Raw genomic sequence first — 16437 nt, 5'->3', positions numbered from 1 at the left:
AACAGGACCTATATTTACTTGCTACTTCTTCATCTCTATGAATACTTCCTGGAATTTGTTGGAGGCAGAAGGATGACTGCATACACAACACCATGATGACTGAGATCTGATATCTAGTCAGCATCCTCATAGCAAATATATATGGCAAAGATGAGGTTGGTGGGCTGTTTAATATGAATCCCAGGCAGAAGAATTAATACATTATTGATACAAAGCTATTATAGTACTCATTGAATTGATCTATTATCACATTCCCTTGTGGTGAAAATATTTAACATGGTCTGTTTGTTCACCCACATTCCAGTAAATCATCTATAAATCATGTGTATGTGTAATTTGCAGTATTGTAGTACTTGACGTTGTTTTCTTTCCACAGTGAAGCCAGAAGAACTAGCAAAGTATGCATCCTGTACGTTTGAAGGATATAAACTGAATTCTAACACTTTGCAGTGTGTCTCTCTCTGCATCAATGACACACACTGTCAGAATGGTGCCACCTGTCTGCTTGCTAATGGAAATGTTAGCTGCATGTAAGTAGATACATTATCTTTTTATGTATTACATGTTGATATATTTTTCCTGAGCAGAATTACAAGAAATAAATGCTATAATACAGCATTATAGCTGCCCAATGATATAATATCTGGTTTATATTTATGCAACAGTTTAAGAAAACATAGTGATAAATGATAAAGATAGATTTTTGGTAACAATGTGAGGTGTGAGAGTGATTGAATGCGACAAGCTACTTATAGAGATGAGCAGATCAGGCAAAATTTTAATTCACATGGATTTTCAAAGGAGATTCGATTCGTAGAGAAGTTATTCTCTGTGAATTGAATGTCCTTATGCTCTGGGGTCTCTCATAACTTCAAAGCAAAATAAATGTAAGATGTTAGAAATAAGAAGAATACTAATATCCTACATCTCACCTCTCTGGCTCATCTTTTCCTCACCATTATCTGTGCCTTCCTTGCTGCATCGTCTTATCACCATTGTGAGCTCTGAATCCCTTGGCTTCTTCATGCTATGCCTGAACTTCTAACTCTGACGAGGTCCTGGTTGTTCCTGCACAATGGCATGTAGGATCCCGAAATAATGGCCCAAAACATCCCAAGCCTAGAGATTTCAACGCTTGCAGAAGTGATAAGAAAATGTGATGCGGAGCGGACAGGTGACAGTAATGATAAGAGATAAGTGCTGAAGTGAATGTAAGTATTTTTTTTTATTTTTAATAATTTAATGGCCCTGTACGGTTCAGAAAAATGGCATACAGCACATTACAAAACAATCTACATTTTGGTGAAATGCAGACTTTTGTAATATTCTAATAGAATACAATTCCACTCAAATACATTCACTTATGTTTAGTTATTAGTAAATGGAACTCAGAATACCCCTTGTATGTGGTAATTCACTTCTCTAAACCAATCCTTTTAATATGTTCTAATTTGTACATATAGGGATCTTCAGTTCTAAGGTATTATCATACTGCATTGCTTCATAGATGTATTCACACAATGCAAAATAGTGCACCAGCCAGCCACATCATTAGAGTGGCCTCCCTGGGAGAAAACTTTATACAATACATCGCTTAATAAGGTTTATCATAATTGCTGTATTTAATCCCTTTCTATACAGGATGTGCTGGTATGTCCTATTATATTGGATTATTTTTGTGTGAATGGTTTTCTGTAACACCATCAATCGAAACTAAGCTGCTGTTAACCAGTTTGATGCCAACCACTTTATTCTGGCTTCTACAACAGTCACTGTGGCTCCTCCTTGGGAAAATTATTTGCTAACTTCTGCTCTAAGGGGCACTTTGCACACTGCGACATCGCAGGTGCGATGTTGGTGGGGTCAAATTGAAAATGACGCACTTCCGGCATCGCATGCGACATCGCAGTGTGTAAAGGCTGGATGATACGATTAACGAGCGCAAAAGCGTCGTAATCGTATCATCGGTGCAGCGTCGGCGTAATCCATGATTACGCTGACGCGACGGTCCGATGTTGTTCCTCGCTCCTGCGGCAGCACACATCGCTGTGTGTGAAGTCGCAGGAGCGAGGAACGTCTCCTACCGGCCTCACTGCGGCTTCCGTAGGATATGCGGAAGGAAGGAGGTGGGCAGGATGTTTACATCCTGCTCATCTCCGCCCCTCCGCTCTGATTGGCCGCCTGCCGTGTGACGTCGCAGTGACGCCGCACGACCCGCCCCCTTAACAAGGAGGCGGGTCGCCGGCCACAGGGACGTCGCACGGCAGGTGAGTGTGTGTGTGAAGCTGGCGTAGCGATAACTTTCGCTACGCCAGCTATCACCACATATCGCTGCTGCGACGGGGGCGGGGACTATCGCACTCGGCATCGCAGCATCGGCCTGCGATGTCGTAGTGTGCAAACCCCGCCTAAGACCACATTCAGATTTATATATTTTTTGCATATATAGTTGAAACCAGAAATTTACATACACTATCTAAAAAGACCAATATGCATGTTTTTCTCACTAACTGACATGAAAACAGAATAAACCTTTCCCGTTTTATATCAATTAAGATTACCAAAATTATTTATATTTGCTAAGAGCCAGAATGAGAGAGAATGAGAGAGAGAAAGTTTTAAGACATTTTTATTACTTTCTGAAAGTCAAAAGTTTACTTATACTAAAGGCCGCTTCACACGCAATGACATCGCTAACGAGATATCGTTGGGGTCACGGAATTTGTGACGCACATCTGGCCTAGTTAGCAATGTCGTTGCGTGTGACACCTACGAGCGACCGCTAACGATCAAAAATACTCACCTAATCGTTGACACATCGTTCATTTCCCAAATATCGTTGCTGGTGCTGGACACAGGTTGTTCGTCGTTCCTGAGGTAGCACATATCACTACGCGTGACATCCCGGGAACAACCAATAACAACGTACCTGCATCCTGCCAGCAACGAGGTGGGCATGTCACTAATGCGGCTTGTCTCCACCCCTCCGTTTCTATTGGTGGGCCACTGTGTGACGTCGCTGTGACAGCGCACAAACCTCCCCCTTAAAAAAGAGGTTGTTTGCCGCCCACAGCGACGTCGCTAGGAAGGTAAGTATGTGTGACTCATCCTATCGATATTGTTCGCCATGGGCAGTGATTTGCCTGTGACGTACAAACGACGGGGGCGGGTGATTTCGATAGCGACATCGCTAGCGATGTCGCTGCGTGTAAAGCGCTCTTTAGAGTAATATGCCTTTAAACAATATGAGACAATCCATATGATGATATGTCTTTGGAAGCTTCTGAGATGCCTAAAGGTGCCTCTTTCTTCTGTACAAACAATTATACACAAGTACAAACAAGAGGGGAATGTCCAGCCATCATACTGCTCAGGAAGAACACAGGTTCTGTGTACCAGAGATGATCATGCTTTGCTCATACATGAGCATATCAACCCAAGAATAAAAGCAAAAGACCTTGTAAAGATGCTGGTGGAAGCTGGTAAAAATTTGTCATTATCCACAGTGAAACGAGTAATGTGTCAACATGGGCTGAAAGCCCACTCTGCCAGGCAGAAGCCATTACTCTAAAAGAAACATAAAGTTACAGATTATTGTTTGCAATTGCACAGAAGAACTAAGACCTTAATTTTTTGGAGACACGTCTTGTGGTCTGACAAAACTAAAATTGAACTGAAGAAAACCATCCCATCTTTGAAACATGGGGGTGGAAGCATCATGTTGTGGGGTTGTTTTGCTGCAGGTGTGACTGGTGCACTTCACAAAATAGATGGTATCATGAGGAAAGAAGATTATGTAGCAATACTGAAGCAAAATCTCAAGACATCAACTAGGAACTTAAAGCTTGGGCGGAAATCGGTCTTCCAAATGGACAATGACTTGACGCATACTGCCAAACTAATTATAAAGTGGCTTATGGATAACAGTCATTGTTTTGGAGTGGCCATCACAAAGCCTTGATCTCAATCCTATTGAAAATGTATGGGCAAAGCTGAAAAGGCAGGTGCGAGCAAGGCAACCTACAAACGTGGCTCAGTTTCACCAGTTCTGTAGTAGGCATGGGCCCAAATTCCTACTATCTATTATGAGAAGCTTGTCGAAGGATATCCAAAACGTTTGACCAAAGTCATACAGTTTAAGGGCAATGGTGCAAAATACTAATGAAATGTACAGTATGTAAACTTTTGACTTTGCTGAAAGTAATAAAAATGTCTTAAAATATTCTCTCTCTCATTATTCTGGCATTTGCCATATATAAATAATTTTGGTATTCCTAACTGACCTGACATGGATAAGGTTTATTCTGATTTTATGTCGGATAGTGAGAAAAACATGTGGATGTATCTTTTTTAGATAGTGTATGTGAATTTCTTGTTTTAACAGTATTCAGTAGAGATTCCATTGATATCTGTTGCAAACTAAAAGTATGGTCATGCCTGTTTTTGGTTCAAAATTTTCCAAATTGGGTCTCGTTTGGGATTTACAAGTATAAATTAATCTTCCATGTAAATAGATTTTGTCTAAACTATTCTGTCCAGGGCAAGATTAACGGAGTAATGCATTTTTGGATAAAGCTAAAATAACTGCCTTTCTTTTTGATAAGATTACTTCTGAGATTCAGAACAACACAAAAAAGCCATAATATTTATATTTGATTTTTTTCTCTCTAATTTTAGTTGTAAACCCTTCTCTATCTACTCCACATCTGGACCACAATGCGAACATCTCTCCATGAACCTGGGTGCATTCTTTGGCATATTATTTGGAGCTTTGGCCTTCCTTCTGCTGCTGCTCCTGGGAATCTGGTTAACAGTACGCTGTTGTCGAAAGAGAAAAGAAAATGACGGATGTACCGATGAGTAAGTGACAACTAGTGTACACTTTTAGTATAAACTAGAAAAGATTATCTACTGTTAGAAGTACAGAAGTTAATAGAAATTGTTAAAAAGCTAACTAGCTAATAGTCCCCGTGTAGATCAGAATTCCCACCAACTACCAGTGAAAAATTGTTTCATTTCTCTGCATTATATACAGTGAAAAGCAGATCAATCCTAACAAGGCATGACATGTTGATAAATTTGTAGTATGGTACAATAATGTCAAATTAAGCTGTTATGGTTGTTTGGAAAAAGTGGAGAGGGGACTTCATATATTTTGTCAAAAGTACACCTGGTGTATGCCATGAACAACATTTTGTCATGTGTCTGGTGAATAGGGGCCTGTGGATTAAATTGACAACCATATTGTTCAGTTTCCAGATTTATACACCAAACAGTTCACAACACTCATAATTTTTAAGTTTTTAAGTTTGTAGTAACTTCTGTATGCTGTTTTTCACATCATCTAATGTTGTTCTAATGATATTTATTTTAATTTTTCTAAATCAGAACGTACCAAACACGATTTAGCTGGAGAACATCTCTATTTTCATGTAAGTGTTTTTCAAGTAATGTATTTTCAGTAACCTTAGTTTCTCATTTTAGTTAATATATTTCTGTCTATTAATATTTCACTTGATAATGTTAACATTTCTTATGTTGATACATTTTTTAGCCTTCGAGCGTCTTGGAGAATCAGATATTTCAACTTTAGATCAAGAGATTAAATCTGCACATTTGGTCAACTGGAAACCCCACCTTGAAAAAGTTGACAGTTTTGAGAAGGTATGATGATAACTAATAATCTTACATTATCATTATATAGTACAGCTTAGGCCATTATAAAATTCTCTGTTGCGTTGCTTGTCTAGTCATACCCTGTAAACTCTAGAATAGAGGATATTGGAAAGTTAGACAGGTGTGGGGAATAACTGGCCTAACAAATCTAATTTTCAATACTTTTAATGACAATTCTTTGCATATTTTTTCTTCCAGGTCAAGATAAAGCGACCAGAAATCAACACCAACTCACTCAAGAGAGAATAGAAATCTGAACAAAATAAATATACTTGTATGATATTTTTAATTGAATATCTAAAGTTGAGATATATTTTATATGCAGAGAACAAAGATCGTATCATGATGAAAAGCATAAGTGATTATGAATGTATTGGACACTGAACTCCCAGTATAGGTATTGCACTTTATTAAGTATGAACCCTATCCTTAGGGGACTTAATGCTTCCTTATCAGACCTGTTCATTTGTGTTTTACACTACCAGTAGTAGCGTAATTTCCATAATTAATGAACATGTACCTCCTATAACACTACTTATGCTACCCAATAAAATTGTTTACAACCTTGCCCCGCAGGTTTTGGACCCTAAATCTTATTTTCTAGCATGTAATGATGGGTCAAAAAGGGAAGTTGCAGCTTTTTTTTTTTATTTGTAAGAGATTCAGTCCTACAGACAATAATTATATTTAACAATAATTGTCTCAGAAACTTGAACAAAATTACATGTATTTCTCAACATCCTAATGCACTGTTTTACTTGTCTGTCTTCAGTAATAACAAAATCTATTTTTGTATGCGATTTTTATAAGTTTTGATTTAAGAAATATATTTTACCTTCTAAATGTTTAATTTATGAAACAATACAATTGTGCTCATTGTCTACAATATATAGAAACCGTACAATAATATTGTGATTTTAACATAAATTGTTGAATGAATTATTTATATATGTGTCAATTTTAATAAAACATATGCATTATAGTTTTAGTTTCCCTTGTAAATTGTGTAGATGCAATAGCATTGTATTCTGTGAAAAAAAAAATCTTTATGTTCATGTGTTAGATCAAACTTATATCAGGGAGCATCCACAAAGTGCACTCCAATATAAAACCGAAAATGGGGCTTCATGGCCTTTCTTAGGCTATGTGTCCACGTTGCTTTTTACCTGCTTTTTTGCTGCTTTTTCAACTGCAGCGATTAATGCCAAAATGGTTGTGTTCTGCTTTTCAAGCAAAGTCTATGGGAATTTGGGTTTCTTGTGCCCACTATGCAGTTCAAACTGCAGCCTTTTTCTGGCAGAAATTTGGGCAAAAACTCAGCTTTGCAGTTCAAAACGCATATGGCAAAAACAATTGACATGTCAATTGTTTTTGCCATTTGGGTTTTGCACTGCAAAGCTGAGTTTTTGTCCAAAGTTCTGCAACAAAAAGGCTGCAGTTTGAACAGCATAGTGCGGACAAGAAACCCAAATTCCCATAGACTTTGCTTGAAAAGCAGAACACATCCTTTTTGGCATTAAACGCTGCAGTTGAAAAAGTAGCAAAAAAGCAGGTAAAAAGCAGGTAAAAAGCAACGTGGACACATAGCCTTAGTGCTGGTTTACTTTTCTTTATTAGAGATTTAAGCAGTAGACCCTTCTTCTGCAATCCCAACCTACTTTTTATGCAGCGGATTCAAAATTTACCGTATAATGCTCAGGTCAGCTCTTATTTTCTTTATGAGAACATAGTATTCTGGTCAAAGAGGTGGGAGAGAAATCTGAGGACACATTATGGAGAGTTGGATGGGTGGGGACAAAGTATGGGGAACGAGAGGGAGGAATATGAGAACACAATATGGGGAGTGAGGGGGTGTGATATGTAAGGACAAAGCATGGGGATTGTGGGGTTGATGTTTGAGAACACCGTATGGGAAGGGAGGGGAAGTATTTGAGTACAACAATTAATTTAAATGGCACCTCCTCATAGGGATCTCCAACAGCACAAAAGTGGATAACTGGTTAAAAAACAAAAAGAGTTGTCCTAAAACATGGGATCACTACAAAATATATAAATTTTATTAAAGTGCCAGGAAACTCCACACAATAAAGCTTTAAGAACACTAAAAAGCATCTTTTTTGGTACAAGTAATAATGAACATATAATATGAAAAATAGCACATGTTGAGAGAATATGCACTGGGATAAAGATTTTAATGGTTCTAATTATTACTGGTATTTAACATGCAGGCCAACTGCCAGTGCTGCTATGCGGGAGACCAGAAACAAGATAGTAATCAATATAATAGTCAGAAGATTTAAACAAAGTGCAACTCTATGGTTCAATAATGACACATTACTGCAGTAAGCAGCCATACTTATCCAATAAGTCACAGTGAACATGTGCTAAATGTTGGTGGAAAAGTCTATTAACTATGTCATGGGGAGTCGATAAGGGGTCAATTTATAGCAGCAGAGGATGTAAGTGTGGGGATCTCTGCACATAGCACATACTCAATACTAAATAAATTGAAAGGTTTTGACTTTTCCTTCTTGGTGTTGCACTTCTAATGTTGATATATATATATATATATATATATATATATATATATATATATATATATAAAAATGTGTATATGTATGTGAGCAGCCACACACAAAGTAGTGGCAGCTGAGAAGCAGGAACTGGCAAGTACTAATGTTAACACCTCTGGATGTCTGATGTGTAGGGAGAACTTGGCCTTTTGGCCCTGTAGATTGGAGTATGGGAATTAATCAGTTCTGGCTCCCAAAATTTGCATTGAGATCTTGTGAGTGTGGTGAGAACTTGTGACCATAACGGCGCTAAGAAAGCATGAAAACACTGGAGAGTGGTTATAATACAGGTGACCGGGGACTTACAATTAAAGCACCTTTTCAGAACAGAAAAAACACTGCAGTGGTGCTTAAATGTTAAATGCTGAAAATTACATGAAATAATAGAACTCTCTTAAGTATAGGAGCTTTTTTCCCCCATTACAATCAATTGGTAGCTTAATTCGGTGTATTTGAAGCTTTTCCAAGCTTTTAGAGGCAAATCTTATTCTAAATTTCTATAAAATCTCTGTGAACCTACCATTAGAGTGCTGAATGGTGAAGGTTAGAGTCCTGGAAAGAATATGTTCCCTCATCAGCATTTTGATACACAATATATAAAACGTAAATAAATATCCCCTACACATTGTATTGCAGCTCTTGTGATTAATTGTGTATGACAATGAGGAGTGGGGTCTATGCCAAGAATACCTATAATTAATAAAATGGATTCACCAAATATTGAAGAAATAACTCAAAGTCCTGTGTATAAGGCTATGTTCACATTGTATTTGATCTCCACGTGGCTCAGTCGTGGCTTACTTCGGAAACCCTGGTAAACTTAGTTTAACCATTCTTATGTATGGCTAGGCTTTTCCCAGCAGCCCCAAGAAGAATGAATGTAGCAGTTGTTGAGCGTAAAAGTCTCTCCATTCTGCTGATTGGTGTGCGTCATCCACAAGGGGCTGGAAAGAAGGAGTATGGCCATCGCAGCAGAGAGGCGGGGCAGGAGCTGGATTTACAGCTACACTACATAGCACTACAAATGCTATATAATGCTCTCCTTGATGCTGCGGTTTCTGAACATGCACTACATTGAAAAAAACAAGATAAAAACCAAAGAGCACATACCCTGCTGTAAGTAAATATAAGTAAAAAGATACATATAAATAACAGAGGTACACCAATTGGGGCACACCTCGTTGTGGTGAAATGGGTTTTATGCTTTTTTGATTAAAAACAGTGTTTACTAAGTACCTTCTATTATTTATATGTACTATTGCTGCCGGATTTACCTACGTACAGCAGTGTATGTCCTCATATTGTTTCTATCTTGTCTAGGGATGATCAAATACCAAAATATCCGCTTCGATGAATATCCGACGAATAGGTCGACACTATTCGAATACTCACGAATATTCAATGCGCAACGTAAGTCTATTCGAAACTCGAATAATTTCACGTTGGACCTAACGGCGAGCTGTGTTGACAGAAAAAGGCTGAAATGGATGGGAAAAGGCAGGAACAGTATGGGCACAGCCTGTAGAAGGTGCGTGACTGCATTTCTCGTGTCATTGAATAACGAGCTCAGAGCAGCACTCGGCGTTTACGTAGTCGCTAGAACAGCTCTCAAACCAAAGTAATCGCTTTTTTGACAAACAGAACGCAGGTCTTTCGGTCTTTTTCTCTGTCTGTTGGTCTCTCCCTCTTCCCCCCCTTTCTCATACTCACTGCTCACTGACCGATCACCGGCGCGGTGCTGAACGGCTGTCACGCTGCTCCGGTGGCGTCTCCAGCTTTTGAAAATGCCGGCCGCTTATTATTCAATCTCGTATTCCCTGTTTCCACTGGCGCCTATGATTGGTTGCATTCAGACGTGCCACCATGCTGAGTGACAGTTGTCTCAATGCAACCAATCACAACTGGAAATGGGCAGGTCTATGTAGTGCAGTAAATTAAATAGATAACTAAAAAAAAAACGGCGTGCAGTCCCCCCAAATTTTGATACCAGCCAAGATAAAGCCACACGGCTGAAGGCTGGTATTCTCAGGATAGGGAGCTCCACCTTATGGGGAGCCCCCAGCCTAAAAATATCAGCCAGCAGCCGCCCAGACTTGCCACATCCATTAGATACGACAGCCCTGGGACTCTCTTCGGCTCATCCCGAATTGCCCTGGTGCGGTGGCAATTGGGGTAATAAGGAGTTAATGGCAGCCCATAGCTGCCACTAAGTCCTATGTTAATCATGGCAGGCGTCTATCAGACACCCCCAATGATTAACCTGTAAGTGAAAGTAAATAAACACATGCACCTTAAAAAATCCTTTATTTGGAATAAAAGACAAAAAACCCCACCCTCTTTCACCACTTTTTTAAAATCCCCAAATACCCCTCCAGGTCCAGCGTAATTCTCACGAGGTCCTGCGGCTCATCCAGCCCTGCTACATGAAGCTGACAGGAGTGGCCATGGAACACCGTCGCTCTCTGTCAGCTCCACGCAGCAACTGAAGTGAGCCGCACAATCAGCAGTGATGTCACTCAGGTTACCGGCGGCCACAGCTCTCAGGTGGAGGACTGCAGCTGGCCGAGGGGTCACCTGAGTGACAGCACCGCGGATCGCGCGGTTCATTTCAGTCACTCAGGGGATTTGCGGTCACCGTTGAGTCCTTCACCTGTGATCGCAAATCAGGCCACGGCACACAGACAGAGCCGCGCGATGACAATAAAGTCGGGTGAAGTTCATCCGAGTTCATTCTGATCGCGCGGCACTGTCTCGCAGCCAGCCATGTTGTATGGGGATGTAGCAGGCCGAGTGGGACCGCACTGTCAAAAATGAATCCTTAACGCTGATCGGGAATCTTTCCACTCACTGACAGGAAGCAGAGATGGTGGGGAATGTTTCCATTCACTGACAGCAAGCAGATGTGTTGGGAAATGTTTTCATTCACTGACAGCAAGCAGACGTGTTGGGGAATTTTTCCTGTTGTGAATAAGTTTTCCAGTTTGGGGCTCCCTCTTGTGGTCAGTGCTGGCGGTGCAGTTGATTTGTGGAATGAAAGTCACACACCTGCAGAGGACTAGCAATCAGGGTCAGACTGGGACTATATGACTTAAGGGGGCTTTACAGGCTGCGACATCGCTAATGCGGAGTCGTTGGGGTCACGGAATTTGTGACGCGCATCCGGCCGCATTAGCAATGTTGCTGCGTGTGACACCGATGAGCGATTTTGCATCGTTGAAAAAACGTACAAAATCGCTCATCGGTGACATGGGGGTCCATTCTCGATTATCGTTACTGCAGCAGTAACGATGTAGTTCGTCGCTCCTGCGGCAGCACACATCGCTATGTGTGACGCCGCAGGAACGAGGAAGCTCTCCTTACCTGCCTCCCGGCCGCTATGAGGAAGGAAGGAGGTGGGCGGGATGTTCCAGCCACTCATCTCCACCCCTCCGCTTCTATTGGGCGGCCGCTCAGTGACGTTGCTGTGACGCCGCACGGACCGCCCCCTTAGAAAGGAGGCGGTTCGCCGGTCACAGCGACGTCGCCGGGCAGGTAAGTATGTGTGACGGGTCTGTGCGATGTTGTGCGGCACGGGCAGCGATTTGCCCGTGTCGCACAACAGATGGGGGCGGGTACCCACGCTAGCGATATCGGGACCGATATCGCAGCGTGTAAAGTAGCCTTTAGTAGTTTTCTCTTGTTACTTGCCGGTGCTCAATGGTCTTTTGTGTGTTAAGGACATTCTATAATCAGCCCTGCTCACAACCAGAACTCCTCTCAGATAAGTGGTCTTTGCACCTCTGCTGTTTGTTTTCCAGTTTCTTGTTGTTTTTTTCTGCATAATACTAATGCTTGATTCCTATTTTTGTCTGTGTGGAGTTCTTGGTGGAATGGGATCATTCCCTGCTGGGTGTGTCTGTATACGTATTCGGGCTTTACACAATACGACCGATCGTGCGATGCATTGTCGGGGTCACGGTTTTCGTGACGCACATCCGGCATCGTTCACGACGTCGTCTCGTGTGACACCTTCTAGCGACGCAGTATCACTCACAAATCGTGAGTCATGTACTCGTCGCTAGGTTTCATAAAATTGTTTAATTAAAATGGTGCCGGTTGTTCATCGTTTCCGTGGCATCACACGTTGCTCCGTATGACACCACGGGAATGATGAACACAGCTTACCTGCTTCCCGCGGCACCTGCCGGCTATGTGGAAGGAAGGAGGTGGGCGGGATGTTTACATTTCGCTCATCTCCGCCACTCCGCTTCTATTAGCCGGCTGCCGTGTGACGTCGCTGTGATGCCGAACGTCCCTCCCACTTCAGGAAGTGGACGTTCGTCGCCCACAGTGAGGTCGTCCAGAAGGTAAGTGCGTGTGACGGGGGTTAAACGAGTTTGTGCACCAGGAGAAGCGATTTGCCCGTTACGCAAAAACGACAGGGGCGGGTACGATCGCTCGTGCTATCGCACGATAGATCGACTCGTGTAAAGCAGGCTTTAGCTACATGATTCTGCAAGGTATTGTGTTTGACATGCTTGGTATTAATTCAGTCCCTCATCTGTATTAGTGTTTTTGGAACCCAGTAACATTTGAGTGCTGATTCAGTGAAGGAGAGGTTGTGTGACCTCAGGATTTTTCTATATCAGAAGTGCTGCTATTTATTAGGGTTTTTTACGGTTGCAGACAGTGCTCCTTCCTATCCTTCTCTGTAAAGATAGTTTGGACCTCACCTTTGCTGAATCTGTCTTTTCTGGCTTTGTATTGTGTTATTCTATATCACCATAGCCTTTAAATGTGGGGGGCTATTTATCTATCTTTGGGGGATGCTCCAAGGCAGATTAGCTTTCTCATATTTCTATCTGTGAGAATATTTAGTTCTCCGGCTGTGTCGAGACGACTAGGTCATTGTAGGATCGTCCCACGACTACTTCTAGCTGTGTGTCAGGACTAGGTCTGCAATCCGTTAAGGTTCCAGCCACTCTGTTACTATTTGGGATTCTGCATTTTTTTATCCTCCTCGGTCCCTGAATTATAAAAGTTTCCATTCAATGACAGCAAGCAGAGATGAAGGGGAATGTTTCCATTTACTGACAGCAAGCAGAAATGGTGGGGAACATTTCCATTCACTAACAGCAAGCTGATGTGTTAGGGAATGTTTCCATTCACTGACCGCAAGAAGAAATAATGGGGAATGTTACTGCTCACTGACGGCAAACAGATGTGTTGGAGAATGTTTCCATTCAATGACAGCAAGCAGAGATGATGGGGAATGTTTCCACTCACTGGCAGCAAGCAGACATGATGGGGAATGTTTCCACTCACTGACAGCAACCAGAGATGATGGGTAATGTTTCCACTCACTGACAGCAAGAAGAGATGGTGGGGAATGTTTCCATTCACTGACAGTAAGCAGATGTGTTGGGGAATGTTTCCATTCAATGACAGCAAGCAGAGATGGTGGGGAATGTTTTCACTCAATGACAGCAAGCAGAGATGAAGGGGAATGTTTCCATTTACTGACAGCAAGCAGAAATGGTGGGGAACATTTCCATTCACTAACAGCAAGCTGATGTGTTAGGGAATGTTTCCATTCACTGACCGCAAGAAGAAATAATGGGGAATGTTACTGCTCACTGACGGCAAGCAGATGTGTTGGAGAATGTTTCCATTCAATGACAGCAAGCAGAGATGATGGGGAATGTTTCCACTCACTGGCAGCAAGCAGACATGATGGGGAATGTTTCCACTCACTGACAGCAACCAGAGATGATGGGTAATGTTTCCACTCACTGACAGCAAGAAGAGATGGTGGGGAATGTTTCCATTCACTGACAGTAAGCAGATGTGTTGGGGAATGTTTCCATTCAATGACAGCAAGCAGAGATGGTGGGGAATGTTTTCACTCAATGACAGCAAGCAGAGATGATGGGGAATGTTTCCACTCACTGACAGCAAGCAGACATGATGGAGAATGTTTCCATTCACTAACAGCAAGCAGAGATGGTGGGGAATGTTTCCAATCACTGACAGCAAGCAGACATGTTGAGGAATGTTTCTATTCAATGACAGCAAGCAGAGATGGTGGGAAATGTATCACTAACTGCAAGCAGTAGTGTTGGGGAATGTTTCCATTCAATGACAGCAAGCAGAGATGATGGGGATTTTTCCACTCATTGACAGCAAGCACACGTGTTGGCGAATGTTTCCATTTAATGACAGCAAGCAGAGATGATGGGGAATGTTTCCATTCAATGACAGCAAGCTGACGTGTTGGGGAATGTTTTCATTCAATGACAGAAAGCAGACGTGTTGGGGAATATTTCCATTCAATGACAGCAAGCAGACGTGTTGGGAATGTTTCCATTCAATGACAGCAAGCAGAAATGATGGGGTATGTTTCCACTTACTGACAGCAAGCAGAGATGATGGGGAATGTTTCCATTCACTGACAGCAAGCAGAGATGGTGGGGAATGTTTCCACTCACTGACTGCAAGTTGACGTGTTGGGGAATGTTTCTATTCAATGAAAGGAAGTAGATGTGTTGGGGAATGTTTCCTTTCAATGACAGCAAGCAGAGATGGTGGGGAATATTTCCATTCAATGACAGCAAGCAGAGATGATGGGGAATGTTCCAACTCACTGACAGCAAGCAGACAGGATGGGGAATATTTCTATTCACTGACAGCAAGCAGGGATGGTGGGTAATGTTTCCACTCACTGACATCAGAAGAGATGGTGGGGAATGTTTCCATTCACTGACAACAAGCTGACGTGTTGGAGAATGTTTCCATTCAATGACAGCAAGTAGATGTGTTGGGGAATGTTTCCATTCAATGACAGCAAGTAGACGTGTTGGGGAATGTTTCCATTTAATGACAGCAAGCAGAGATGATGGGGAATGTTTCCATTCAATGACAGCAAGCTGACGTGTTGGGGAATGTTTTCATTCAATGACAGAAAGCAGACGTGTTGGGGAATATTTCCATTCAATGACAGCAAGCAGACGTGTTGGGAATGTTTCCATTCAATGACAGCAAGCAGAAATGATGGGGTATGTTTCCACTTACTGACAGCAAGCAGAGATGATGGGGAATGTTTCCATTTAATGACAGCAAGCAGAGATGATGGGGAATGTTTCCATTCAATGACAGCAAGCAGAGATGATGGGGATAGAGCATAGAGCATGGCTGGTGGCGAGACAGAGCCGCGGGATCAGAATGAACTCGGATGAACTTCACCTGACTTCATTGTCATTGCGCGGCTGTCTGTGTGCCGTGGCCTGATTTGCAATCACAGGTGAAGGACTCAGCGGTGACCACAAATCCCCTGAGTGACTGAAGTGAGCCACGCAATCAGCAGTACCGTCATTCAGGTCACTCGCGGCCAGCTGCAGTCCTCCACCCGAGAACGGTGGACGTGAGTCACGTGAATGACATCACTGCTGATTGCACAGCTTACTTCAGTTGCTACGGTGTTCTACGGTCACTCCTGTCAGCTTAATGTAGCAGAGCTGGATGTGTCGTGAGACCTCGTCAGAATTACGTCGGACCTGGAGGGGTATTTGGGGATTTTAATAAAGTGGAGAAAGAGGGTGGGTTGTTTTGTCTTTTATCCCAAACATAGGATTTTTTCGGGTGTATGTGTTTATTTACTTTCCCTTACAGGTTGATCTCTGGGGGTGTCTCATAGACGACTTCCATGATTAACCTAGGACTTAGTGGCAGCTATGGGCTGCCATTAACTCCTTATTACCCCAGTTGCCACTGCACCAGGGCAATTCGGGATGAGCCGGGTAGAGTCCCAGGACTGTCGTATCTAATGGATGCAGCAATTCTGGGCAGCTGCTGGCTGACTTTTTTAGGCTGGGGGGCTCCCCATAAGGTGGGGCTTCGCATCCTGAGAATACCAGCCTTCAGCCATGTGGCTTTATCTTGACGGGTATCAAAACTTGGGGGGACCGCACGCCGTTTTTTTTTAAATTATTTATTTATTTATTTTACTGCACTACATAGACCTGCCAACCAGCGGCTGTGATTGGTTGCAGTGAGACAGCTGTCACTCAGCGTGGGGGCGCATCTGAATATAACCAATCATAGGCGCCAGTGGGCAGGGGAAGAAGGGAATATGAGATGGAATAATGAGCAGCCGGCATTTTCAAAAGCTGGAGAAGCCACCGGAGCAGTGTGACAGCTGTTCAGCAAGGCG

The 16437-nt window shown here is 42.3% G+C and overlaps 1 protein-coding gene across 1 annotated transcript in view; it reads left to right on the top strand.

The window, feature by feature from the left end:
• LOC142297263 (uncharacterized) overlaps positions 1-6606 on the top strand; it is a 307434-nt gene extending 300828 nt beyond the window's left edge. Inside the window, 5 exon segments of the mRNA XM_075341518.1 lie at positions 377-530; positions 4678-4860; positions 5389-5432; positions 5555-5664; positions 5875-6606. Of these exon segments, the coding sequence (XP_075197633.1) occupies positions 377-530; positions 4678-4860; positions 5389-5432; positions 5555-5664; positions 5875-6060 (677 nt within the window). The 3' untranslated portion in view covers positions 6061-6606.
• The last annotated feature ends 9831 nt before the right edge of the window (positions 6607-16437 follow it).

The sequence above is a fragment of the Anomaloglossus baeobatrachus genome, chromosome 3 (assembly GCF_048569485.1).
Source record: "Anomaloglossus baeobatrachus isolate aAnoBae1 chromosome 3, aAnoBae1.hap1, whole genome shotgun sequence".
Lineage (NCBI taxonomy): Eukaryota > Metazoa > Chordata > Amphibia > Anura > Aromobatidae > Anomaloglossus > Anomaloglossus baeobatrachus.
This window is presented reverse-complemented; position numbering and strand designations above follow the sequence as displayed.